Source organism: Alosa sapidissima, chromosome 19 (assembly GCF_018492685.1).
Source record: "Alosa sapidissima isolate fAloSap1 chromosome 19, fAloSap1.pri, whole genome shotgun sequence".
Taxonomy (NCBI): Eukaryota; Metazoa; Chordata; class Actinopteri; order Clupeiformes; family Clupeidae; genus Alosa; species Alosa sapidissima.
Genome location: NC_055975.1, coordinates 4,810,186 through 4,823,291, shown reverse-complemented (window position 1 = coordinate 4,823,291; position 13,106 = coordinate 4,810,186). Strand labels below are relative to the sequence as shown.

The 13,106-nt window shown below is 46.2% G+C and overlaps 1 protein-coding gene across 2 annotated transcripts in view; it reads right to left on the bottom strand.

Annotated features, from left to right (window-relative positions):
• Positions 1–13,106, bottom strand: part of nol10 (nucleolar protein 10) — a 58,680-nt gene that overhangs the window by 27,240 nt on the left and 18,334 nt on the right. For both annotated transcript variants that reach the window (XR_006025533.1, XM_042073072.1), the window contains exons 13-20: positions 10,959–11,011; positions 9,776–9,902; positions 7,024–7,103; positions 6,599–6,697; positions 5,768–5,860; positions 5,357–5,530; positions 4,621–4,955; positions 3,396–3,498 (exon numbers count right to left, since the gene is read on the bottom strand). Coding sequence is in view for 1 of the 2 variants with exons in the window: in XM_042073072.1 (XP_041929006.1) it covers positions 3,396–3,498; positions 4,621–4,955; positions 5,357–5,530; positions 5,768–5,860; positions 6,599–6,697; positions 7,024–7,103; positions 9,776–9,902; positions 10,959–11,011 (1,064 nt within the window). In the remaining variant the exon portion in view is untranslated. The remainder of the gene's footprint in view (positions 1–3,395; positions 3,499–4,620; positions 4,956–5,356; positions 5,531–5,767; positions 5,861–6,598; positions 6,698–7,023; positions 7,104–9,775; positions 9,903–10,958; positions 11,012–13,106) is intronic.

Genomic DNA, 13,106 nt, shown 5'->3' with positions numbered 1-13,106 from the left:
AAAAAAATAAAATCTAACCAAGAGTTATTAATCTTATATAACATTGTTTTTAGTATGAGACTTACCTAGCAGTCTCTCGAAATATTATTTTGACTTAATTTAAAAAGACTTTGACTTATTTTAACCCTTAGAACCCCAAGCTGTTTTTAGGGCATTTTCACTACCTTTATTCATAAGGATTTATTCTGGTCATTGTAAGTGCCACACACACATATTATATATAGTTTTTTTCAGCAGAGTCTAGGCTATACAGATCTGCCATCATTTCATGTATTAATACTAGCATTGATTTTATTTTTAAAGAATTAAAACATGAAAAGCTTATTATAAAAATTCTTATATTTCGACATGTATCTCACCACAGCAAGCTCATAGCTCTACATGCATTTCATGTGTGTGTAGGGCAGACTGTCCTGAAACGGGCAATATAATTGCCATGTTGGAGGGATACTCTGGGGCTGAGCAATTTACAGAAATATGTGGTGTGTGATTTACAGAAATAAATGCCATTTATTTATTTAGTGATTTAAATGACCTTTCTGCGCTCCATATCTGTGACACAAACTGATCTGACCTGATTTGACACGAGGTTGCGTGTTAGCCAGCGTGTCTATGGTGTATGCACTCATAATGATTCTCAACTTTTTACTGGATTGCCATGAACAAAGTAAAGGCAAAAAAGCGGTTTCTTTGTTAAACAAATTTGGATGCAATGAGCCTTGAATTGGATGCCATGCAGGAATTTGCTAGGATCTCAAAACCGGATTATGAACATGCTTTGCTATAGAGAAACACACGATAGCATTGGATTATGCTTTGCCACAAAAACAGACAAAAACGTGGGGTAAGTCCAGCAATATGAAGTTATTATTTTGCTGTCACTTCGTTTGTTTTATAACCCAGAAGGATGTACTTGGTATCAAATGATAGCTCTGAGTCTCCTCTTTCATCTGACATGCGTGCCATATCTATCCGATCACGGGTCCGCGAGTGATTCAAACGAGAGTAATGGGTGTGCAGCGTTGGTTTGTGTTATTATTGCGTTATTATTTTGCAGTCACTTCGTCTGTTTTTATAAGCCAGAAGGATCGATATACATGGTACCAATGGATAGCCCTGTGTCTCCTCTTTCATCTGATATGCTTGCCATATCTATGCGATCACGGGTTCGCGAGTAATTCAAACGAGAGTAATGGGTGCACAGGTGAACGCAGAGAAGTATAGACTGTAAATATGTTGCAATTTGATTTAATTTCATGATTTTTTTTTATTTTTATACTTGATCGTACAGACAAGTGTGTAGTCTCTTTGGAAAGCCCCACTTCTGCTCTGTCATGCAATAAAGGTTTCATCTCGCTGCGATGAACAGATCCGGAGCAATTTAACAGAGAATAAAGGGTGTGTTTTTTGACGCACTTTGCGTCAATCGGGTTCTAAGGGTTAAGGAGTCTTATCAAGACATATTTACTCAACACACTGGCAGACAAATTTGCTTGTTTTCAGGATAAGACGTCTTAAAAGTGTGTGTGTGTGTGTGTGTGTGTGTGCGTGTGTACACATGTTTCATATAGAATACCATCCAGACCAGAAGTAATCCAAACATAACGTGGCCGAACATCCTGGAGACGGGGTGGTCCTCAAAAGTCGACACAATCTGGTGGCTTCTATTCTTACACCCATAATTGCCCTGCCGATTTAACTGCTGTGTGGAGCCAGGCGTTGGGGAACACTGTCACCCTGCAAAGCCGGCATGGACCTCCCAGGCAGAGGGGAGCCACTTGTCTGTGGCACTGACCTCAACCTCTGTTTGGCCTTAAACCCGATGGAGAGCCGGGCCAAGGATGCGTGGGGGATTATGAAAGGGATCATCTGGATTAACGCAAACATGACATTTTCGGTGACATTCCTGGCTAGTTCAGGGAAAAAGGCAGCCAGACGCGCCATTCGCCTGTGAGCCTCCTTCCCCAGCCTCAGTTCAGGAGCGAGAACGCACAGTGTGCCAGAAAAGGGGAGAGAGACAGAGACAGAGAGAGAGAGACAGAGATAAATGAGTGACAGAGGAGAGAACAGAGGGGGAGAGAGAAAAGAATGCTGCAGACCAGCAGCATTCTTGGTCAACAAATGGAGGGTCAGCAGAATCCCAAACTGTTGGATGCAAAGAGTGAGAGTGTGAGAGATAGAAAGTGGGAGAGAGAGAGAGAGAGAGAGAGAGAGGAGTGTGAGCTCCTGCTTTCCCACACTCGACCCAGAGTGACCTCTTTCACCCACTCAGTGCTCGGGCCATCTGCACACTCCCATGAGAGAGGGAGGAGAGGTGGGAGAGAGGAAAGGAGGCGGCCACTAGAGGATGACAGCAAGAGGAAAAGGATGAACAGAGACGAGGGTCAAAATGTGGCCAGAGGGGGTGGACAGTATATGCGGCGTGTGTGCGTGTTTGTAGGGGACAAACCACACTCTTCACTCTGCAAATTCAGCAAGGGATATGTACTCTGGGATTAAAAAAACACTATTGGTCAGTTGAAATATTAGTCGATTGGCTGGCCAGTAGAAATGATAGAAATGATATATGGCAACTAAGCTGAATATAACTTTAATCATCATGACCCAGCTTTGGTGGTGTGACCTTGCTTTTGGTGGTGTGCACTGCACTGCGGTGACCTGATCCATTCTGTCATGTTGATAAACTCCCTTGGCATGTCCCACTACTCTGTCTTTAGCTGTTGAAAGTCTCATTTGCACAGCTGCTTTCAGCCTAGAATATGACTGCTGATAACCCTTGATCAGCTTGCAGTTAACCATGTAGTCATGACTACGGCAACCCCCAGCCAACATTTCTGGGAACTCGCACTAGCGTCTACCCTGAAGCAGAAGCTAAACATTTAAAGAAATTAAACTGATGTAAAGAGAGTGCCAAGAAAGGCCAATATTTCACAATTAACTTGTAAAGGACTCATTTACATTTCTATGACAGAATGTCATTATCCTCCAGATATATTGTATTATACTGTGATTTATTCTGTTGTTTTTTATTCATGCTTAATATAGCTGATGTGGGTTTTCAGTAAGCCCTTGCACACTGCATCTCTGACTTCCCCTGAAGGCTTATGAAAATAGGGCACAACAGCAGTCCTCTTCATGAATTATTAATCATCCTGCTGGCTGTGATCACCTTTGCTGACTAACTCTTGAAGGAAACGATCTGCTATTGGCCAGTCTGTAAAAGACATCTACAACTACCAAATATGGAGACCCAGACATACATAGCCACATCATGCATAGGTGTCAAAGGTTCTTAGCGGGACTCATGATGTAGTGTGAACACTGTGCACATGTATCCAGACAAGTTGTGATCAGGGATACAATGCACTGCTGCACTGGGGGGCTCCACCACTTACCTTTTGAAGTGTGAACGTGAGCTGCTTGCTGCCGACCGCCGAGTCAGCAAGGTTGGACATGCCCGAACTCTCATCCAACCTCAGACGCTCCTCCAGGGTGGCCCTGTTACAAACACGCACGCACACACACACAGATATAATTGGAAGTAATGGGAAAACCCCTCTTTAAACAAACATTTCCATTAGTGCATGAGGCATTCACATCCTTTCTTTAACAATCCCACACAAGCTTTAATAAGTCACGCCACCATCTCACACCACAACTTGGATCTGCACGGGTCAGAGTCAAAGGGTAACAGAGAGAAGGAGATGGTTCGGAGCCTCAGCTATCTGCCTCTGATAGTTTTCACAGAGTGGTGCAAGACCAATCCAACAGGGAACATTCCAGACTTTAAACCCTGAGCAACCTCTGGCTCATCGCAGAGACAGATCAGCACAGCAGGCAGTGTCTCTCCAAGCTTATGAGCCTAACCCCCCCTCTCTCATAGATCACCAAAGACCAGCCCTCTGTGTGTAGCGTGGGGTGGGGTGGGGTGGGGTGGGGTGGGTGACTGACCCAACAGGGGCAACCCCTACGACAGGCTCCCATCTATATTTGGGCCTCTTCCAAGGGGCCTTCTCCTCTTCCTGGCTCCAGCATGTGTCACCTGTCAATTAACCAATAGGATGTTTCACAAGCCCCCGCCACTCTGGCATTCCAGAGTCCAACAAAGACGGCCAGATGGACAGGCACAGGCACTAGGCCAAAGGGAATGCGGAGGAAATGGACAGTCTGGCAAGAGCGCTCTGGTCATTAGGGTATAATCTTTAATCAATGACGCTGCTCAACTACTGAGGGAGCAGTAGAGGGGTGGGGGCACTGCCAGCCAAAATGCCTCTCAAATTGCCCCATAATCTTTGGCACAGGGTCAGAGCAGCATTAGGAGAATGATTAAAGGTTTATCAGGGGCAAATGGTATGCTGCTGTAGGCTACTGGCTGGGTCCTGCAGCTTATCTCGCTCAGGCAAATCATTTGGAAACGGCTAACACAGAAGTCTCAGTATAGGGGAAGCTGATACCAGCCAGGTCATAAAGCCAGACTATTGTCTGGTCCTCCCAGAGAGTCTGAATACACACTAACCTCAGGACTGTACTCTTACACAACTTCTTGCATGCAATCCTCAGTGGCTACTACATTTGACTCCACATAGCCAGACAGACCATCCAGTGAGCGCCACTACTCACTTCTGGAGTTTCTGCTTGCGCGCCACGTCGCCAAAGCTGCGGAACTCTTCTCCAGCTTTGATCTGGTAGAAGCGTGGCTGGCTCTGCGGCTGGGTCTGCCTCTGGGACAGGCCCTGCTGGGCAGCCGCGGCGCCGGACCGGAGGTCAGCGTCTCGGTCCTGTCGCCGGCCGTCCTGCCGCTGCTGGTCCTGGAGCTGGCGCCTCTCGAAATGCAGGAGGCGGCGCTGCTCGCGCACCTCGGCCACCCAGCTCTTGTCGTCATCGTCGTCCGAGGTATCCTCGTCGGAGCTGCCGCGGCCCTCCGGCTCCTCTTCCTCCTCCTGCTGGGCCTTCTTCTGTGGTTGGGGGAAAGACACCAAATTCCAGTCTCTATATTCACATCTGCCAGCCAAGCGACTAGGAGAAAGTGCACGGTTTTGAGACTTACTTTGGCTAACAGGCAGGCTACACCGGGTGCGCAACTGAAGCGCTCCATTAGCGGAGCGTAAAGCATGTTCTAGAAGACTGGTCTATTTGTTTGGAATGTACAAGCCGTTTTCACAAGCCATCCAGTGTAGCCACTTCCACTGATAGTGGAAGCTAATTGTTGCGGCAGATGCTCTGCAAGCGGGACTGAGCGCATCAGTTACATGCCTGGTCTAGCCTGCCTGTAAAGGACTTTAGATGTTCTAAACCAGTGTCTGGTGCCTTAGCTATTAGCCTCAGTAGTGAACCTCAGACTTGTCGGCCACCTCACCTCTTCCTCAGCCTCCATCTCGGCCAGCATCTTCAGCTTCTTCTTCCTCTTCTGGCTGACCTTGGAGACGAGCGGGTTGAGCAGGCGGTACTCCTCACTCTCCTCGTCCACCTGGTAGTCGGGGTTCTCGAACATCACCTTGAAGCGGTCGTCACTGAGCAGGCTGGTGGAGCCCTGGGGAAATAAGAGAGTCAAAAGAGGAAGGTGAACGTGGATTACAGAGGAACGTCACCCTAATCACAGGTCAAAGCATCTGCTTCAATTTGTGGCATCTCTCCTCTTCACAGAGGTTTGGGCTTGAAGCCCTTTAGCATTACACACCGACAGTTACACCGAGACATTAAACACACCGGCACAAATAAATATATTTCTTTATAAATGTGTCTGTGTCCTTGTGCATCATTGTCCCACCTTGGCCGCCTTCTTCCTGGACTTGAGCAGGGCCTCGTCCTCTCCCTCGTCCATGAGCTTCAAGGCCAGCTCCTTGTTCACCTTGGGCAGCTTCTGTCAACAACCAGAGATATATGCTAATGCAGTAGTTCTAATCCATTTAAAAATATTTGTGTTTGCAGCCCACTTTGAATGACGTGAAAGTAAGACATCAAAAAGCAAACAAAAGTTAAAGGTGCTCTAAGCGATGTTGGGTAACGTCACTTCTGTTGACGTTCAAACAAAACAGAAAGCTAGCACGTTTAGGAGAGTTTTAATTTGTCAATTTGTTTGCTGGAACAATGTGTTATGTTTTTATGGTCCAGGCTGGACCAAGTTGTTTTTGTTGCTATTTGTGGAGCCTGGGCTGTCCACAGAGACCATGTTTTTTACAGTGTATACATGGCACACGCAGCTAGCGGATGGTGAAGTGACGTTTGCTGTATGTGACAAAAAATGTTTTAGCTTAGGAACTGTGTAACATTGCTTAGAGCACCATTTATTTAATGTTGCTTTTGACATAGGTCTGGTACAATGAAACAAAACTGGTGTCCTACTGATTCTGATGTCTCTGAAAGTTTTTCTATTTGACGGACTTAAGCGCGATTTGGATTAGGCTACACCTGTTTTTAAAAGGCAGAACATTTTCTCTGCAAATTTTCACTTCTTATGTGCCACCCCCCCTAGGCTACCTCAGTCCGCCCAAGTCAAAATGAGTTCCAGCATCCCTGATGCAGGCCTTGAGCAAAGTATCTCCATAAATATAAGATAATAACCATAAGGCATAAAAGGACACAGTGTACAGGGCCACACCTTCAGCTGCACCCGCTGGGTCCTTGATTCATCAATCTTCTGTCGGATCTTGTCCTTGCGATACTCATCATAGGCAAATGGATTCACCATCGTCTTGACCTGATGGAAAAGCATGGCAGGGTTCTTTCAGGCTGTTTCCCAACTTCAGAACATATGATATGACAGCATGTTGTAACTAGCAATCAGTGTTATGTAGCAATGTGTTTTTGCATTTTGAAAGAGAGAACACTGTTATGAGACACATAGGGCATGCCTGGTAGGAAAAAAGACAAACATTTCCTACAGATTAATATCAGTAGCTCATTAAAACGTGATGAAGATTTATGCAACTGCTCCATACTGACACTGACAGTGAAGATAGAGTGAATTAAATGTTTGGCATTCCAGACACTTTCACAGACAGGCACAGGCACACCTTCACATACCTTATGGTAGAGGCGGATGTCCATAAAGAAGCCATGCATGTAGGCACGCAGGAGGGGTGTGCCAATCAGATGGGTGAGACCTACAGGGTTTATCAGAGGACAGTTAGCTGCACCACACGCAGACACAGACAGAGACACCACAACTATCTCCACCAAAGATAGTTCCAGCATATTGAGCAAATGTATGGCCATTTGCAAGAATTCATCCAAATCAAAACCTCAGTGAAATGAATTGGTCCCCACATGGATGGGTTGATCACATAAGAAACCAAGTAAGCGCAAAGAAGCATTGAGGGCACAGCACAAAGCTGACAAATGCCATGAGTTGCGCAACCGCCATACATGTGCATGTACATTGGAACAACTGAACGGCTAATTGAAATGTGAGGCCATAAGTCATTGTGCTTTTTCACTGGATTTGACGGGAGAGTAATGCCTTTTGCAGGACGCCTGTAATTAAAAAAGCACCAAATCCCTCTTAACAAGTTAGGTCAACCCTGACTTTATGTGTGTGGAACAAAACTCTGACTCTAAGCCATGGATGTGGTTCTTTGGAGAGCCACACACAACTTTCTTTTTTTGTCAGCTGGCCTCACACCCGTTGTGCTGGAGAGGTCAGATGATCCATTAGGGGGAGAGTGTGTATGTGTGTGTGTATGTATGTGAGAGAGAGTGAATGAGAGAGAGGGAGAGAGAGAGTGAAGAAAACCACTACTCCCCCAAGGGTGACTTCCTGTAACGGGGGCCTCAAGATTTACAAGGCCCTTACGTAAAGGCGTCTGGCAGCGTGCCTGATGCGTGTGGGAAAGGTCCTGGGTGGCCCGCTAATTAGCAGTGCGCCAAACGGAGAAGCCTGCGCAGGACGCCTTGGATGTATGTGTGTGTGCCTTGGATGCATCGGCGCTGTCTGCGAAGCATGTGAGGGGACGCTTCAAAGTAGGTGGGGGGCGGGTGGTGGAGATCGCTCCTGCTGCCTCCGAGCGAAAAAAAAAAAAAAAAAAAAAGGCAAATGAAAAAGCGATGGGAGCCCAGGCATGCAGGTCTCCGCTCAAGGGCCTCTCACGCACCACGATACCTGGCCCATGACTCACCAACCACATCTGAGGCTTGATGTACAGGGTGGGGGGGCGGGGCAGGGCCAGGCCCCTTCAGAGCCGCCACAGCTCAAACGAGGCACAGCAGAATCAGCCAAGGAAAAAAAAATAAAAATCGGCCTTTATCCAGGTAAAGTCCATGGGAACAAAAAGGCTGCATACCACTGACGTCCGCCCGCGCTCGGCGACTACAGGGCTGAAAACAGTTTGATTTGCGTGGACTTAAATGGTCTCCGTCGAAGACTTGGAGTGAACAATGACTGACCAAAACCCACACGCTCTGCCTAAAGCACTAGAAGCCCTCGCTTTTCATGGGACGCCAGCCGGCAGTGTTGCTTGGTTTGCCACCAGGTTTTTTGTTGCGGAGCGACACGGCATTCTCTCATCCTGTGTGTGACAAAACTCTGGACTGCTCACTCACGCTGTGACATAACTACCACTCCCGAGAACGTTTGTAGAAACGAGAAAAAGAGAAAAAAAAGGAAAGCCAATAAACACTTTGACCAGGGCCATAAACACTACACCCGAGACGGTCATCTGGGCTTCCTTTATCCGGAAATGAAACTGTTTCCATGAGAACCTGAGGAGCTCCGCAAGACTAAACAGAAGAGAGGAATATCCAACAAGTGAACCCTCATGACGTCACTAAGAGTGTCCTGTTTAACTAAGGCTTCCCTTGCAATAACTTTCTGAGAGAGGTCAGGGGAGGCCAGTGGGTGGACGGAGGAGAGAGGTCCCTCAGTGAAGCGCGAGAAAGCGCAGTCTTTGGCCCCATTGAGGTCTTGTGTATAAATATGAGTGCCTGGATGGTGAAGAGTGTGTATGTATGGACATATCTGTGCCTCTGTGCGTGAGAGAGAGAAAAGGGGAAACCAAGTGAGTGTGTGTGCGTGTCTAATGCTGGTGTGATCAAAGAGGAAAGGAAGGGGAAAAAAGACAGACATCCCTCCCCCTCCGCCTACTGTTATACAATCCCAGCATTCCACAGCTGTGGTGGGGCTTCCCTCCAGGCCCCCCACCCCCCAGCCCCAACTCCATTCCCATGCTATGTGCCTGTCATTGGAGCTCATCTCCTTTCTGCTGATGGCTGCACTACTGCCTTTCGCCATCTCCTCCACGCTTCCCACCTTCCTTCCTCCCGCCCTCCCTCATCTCCCTCGTCTCACGTGTGGAGGTGTCTCTTTCCTCCCGCCTGCAGATGGTATCAGCGTGTGCTGCTGGCGGCGAGGGCCGAATTTCAGCAGGCCGCCTAAACCAGCAGGATTTCTTTCCTGCACCTGGCACCACTACACACAGTGGGCCACAAAAGGGGGTATTAGGGACTAGGCCATCATAAATTTCAGCCTCTACTGATGGTGTAACCCAATGTCTGGTGGAGGCTAATATAACCCATTCATCAGGAGATGCCTGGGAGAATCGGCTATGCGAGACCTCTTACCTCTCTGTAAAGGAACGGGCTAACACACAGAACACTACCCTAGGCAGTGCATTGGATTCCATCTCAAAGTGAAGCACACTCTTATAAGACAGCTTTTGTGGAAAAGGCCTGAGCTTTCTGTGGGCCAATGAGGACAAGTTTGTAATTTTCCATTTTCGCATAATCTGAAGGACCACACAGAAATGGATTCAGTGAAATCAAATTAAAAACAAAAAATTACCCAGGTTTTCCAAGTCTTTCCGGGTGACGAACTTGTAGTCGTCGTAGACAGTGGTCTCCGGGTTCTCCTCCAGCTCCTCGGTCAGGTTGTCCAGGAAGGAGCACCAGCGCGGAGCAGGGCCGAGAGCCTGAGGTGGCACAGAGGACAGCCGTGAGTGAGCAATGGCCAGAACAGAGAGGGAACTGGGTCTCCACATTCACACAGGGTTCCCCACATCAACAATCATCAGCATGAAGGACCTCCACATGTAGGCCAACACACATTTCCTGGGAGGACATATTTGTTGAGTGTATTTGAGTGTTTTTGGTAGACTGTGAAACATTACATTTCATTCCAGTGTTTAGCCAGGCTTACATAAGCGACTGAAAAGGGACATGTGAAGGAAAAAAAAAATCAGTAGTATGGCCTTATTAACCTTGCACTGTGGAGAATAAAACTTGGGCACACTAAAGTGAATTATGCTCTCATTAGTAGACCCATGCATGTCCTTTCATAAATATCTTCTAACACGATGAAACACCTGCTTTTGACTTTTCGTGTAACAGAATGACATTAGTTTTTTAGGGTGAACGTTGTCAAGGCCAATTCCTTTGACCAAGTGTCCATCTATGGAATACACATGGCCTACAGATCATCTTCACTGTTGACAATGACACCATTTCTAACCTTCCCAGACTGGTATCTGCACAGGCTTGTCAGGGGGTATTTCTCTGCATATTTCAGCACTAACTCCACCTATAGCATTCTGAGAAAGTAATCTGCCATGGTCACGCATGAACATCTCAGTGCCATCCACAAACACACTGCTGTATTGTGTCACAACACATTCTTTCCAGAAAGCCATGATAGTGGCAAAGGCACAAGGAGCTTGGCTGACACCACCATCATCAATGTGACGTCCAAGGGAGCGGTACGATTAGGGCATGGGGTTGGCACAAACGCCTATGGGCAACATGAGGGTGAGTAATCAGGTCTTGTGGTTCTTCAGCTGTTTCACAGTGAAAGCCCCAGGGGAGGGAGTCCATGGGTGGGCCGTCATATGAACATGAAGATAAGTATTGTATCTTGCTCTCTTCCTTCCTTGTATGTTTGGGAGGTGATAGTCATTGGAGGCCAAAGTCATTAGAGAAAAAAAAAACAGTTCAATGTCAAAAATACAAGTACAAGACACTTAAATACTTACTGGTATGTACAATGTGTTCATTTTGGGATCTTCATTGGCAGTAAAAAGCATACCTACACACAAAGAGAATGGAAAATGAGTATATGACAGCAGCATAGAATGTGTGAGTGTCAGTGACAAAGCAAGGGTCTGTAAAACAGGTTACTCCTATGCAGACGTGGCTCGTTCACTTGGGCAGGAGGGGCAGAGCCCTACTAATGATTCATCCACTAGAAAAGTAGATCCAATAAATAAAATGTTGTTTGTTTATTATTGTAATCTGTGGCAAAGTACTCAATCATGTTACATTTTTGTATGATTTGCAAAGAAATTTCGAAATGATCGCAAAGATCTCGTTGATCATATCCATAGTTGTTGTAGGCCTACTACGTCACATTTCAGCGCCTGCTGTTTGTCTATGTAAATCTGTCGACCGATAATGGAACTGCAGCTAGAGCGCGGTTAGTAGAAGGTCGGGTGGGCAGATCATGCCACTGCCCACCCTATCCGACGTCAGAACTTACTGTAATATGCCTACTGTACTGTAGTATGCCTACTGTATTAGTCCGCACGAGGTTTGTGAGGTCAGACAGACAGTTGAAAAATGCCAAGTGAACAGCGTGTGTGCAATAGTGTGGAGTTTCTCTGAAATAACTCATTCGAAAGACTTGATTTTGTAGTTGAATTAGTTATCAAAGACCTAGGACCTGATCAGCCCGACATTAACATCGTATACCAACAAACAAAGGACAAGAGTCGGTCATTTAATCAGACATTTTCACGTTCGTGGTAGGCCATATGTCTGATAAAAAGCTCTGGTTGTCCTAAACGCAATAAAATGTTCTGTTTTCCATGCCTGTTTTTCCGATCTTCTGGGGACAAGGGGATGTTTGGAGTAGGCTAGTGTAGGTGTGTGTGACATGAAACATTTTTAGAGAAGGCAAAAAACTTGAGGCTAGCATCTGAGTTGTGCAAATTAGCCATGCTGGGGAAAGCTAATATTGCAGCACAACTCGATGAGGGCTACAGTGTAAGTGCGAAATCGTGTAGGCTTACGAGTTTGTTCACCTGAGAGTGACACAGATAAAGTAAGGCTGATTGCACAGACATTTGATGGGGCTAGTGTCATGAGAGGAGCATCTGGTGAAGTGCGTAAGAAAGTGCAAGACGTGTACCCTAATTGCTATGCACATCAATTGAACCTGGTGATGGAAAAGGCTGCGTCAGCAGCATCCTCAGTGCGTGTCTTCTTCGGATCTTTATGGTTTCTCCGCTTTATTCACAAGATCTCCGAAATGATTTAAAAGCTTATTTTGGAGTGTTTCAAAATAATTGAAACATCTGGACATTTTGATACAATCTCAGTTAGAGAGGCTAAAGGGTTTTCTCGAATGCTCTTAGATCCCGAGTTTTTATTCATTTTAGACCTGTTCTACAAGATCATGCCCCGTGTAGATGTGCTCTATGCACAGCTGCAGAAAAGAGCAATCGATGCAGTGGAGGCACACAGGGTTACAGACAAGTTTGTGGCCAACATGAGAACGATAGGCCTACGTGATGTCCCGTGCCTTTGTGCAAAACATACCGGTGTCCAGGATAAGCGCAGGTCCGCTTTTAACTTTGCGCAAAATGCCTATGAAGTGTGTGACAATCATAGTTACCGCTACCGACAGATTTTCATTCACTGGCCATTTGTCTGCCGCCATCCTATTTGATAGTTCAAGCTTCCTCAAATTTTCCAAATCATTCCAAGGAGTTCGTAAAAAAACTGCCCTTTTACTTTTATGTGTCACTTAATATTAATTTCTATACAAACCACGGTGGACACACAAGCACTCATTCCATGGTATACCCCCCCCCCCCCCCCCATACACACAGAATATTTACCTTTTTAATGAATAGCCTACTTTTAATTTACTCTTTAAAGTTGAGCTGGCTCTTGAACACAATAATTTTGTTACTTATAATTTCTTTTATGAGTAGGCCTACATGACAATAAACAACTTGAACTTGACTATGAGAGCTGAGTGGTGTAATGCGGCGTGAAGCCTACGCTTGGAGCTCCAGTGGAATTTTGATTTCGATTTCGAATTCTCGATTAATTTGTTTCCCTCTTTTCCCCCAAAGTTTTTCCCCCAAAGTAGTTCTCCACTGATTTGAGCTAATGAG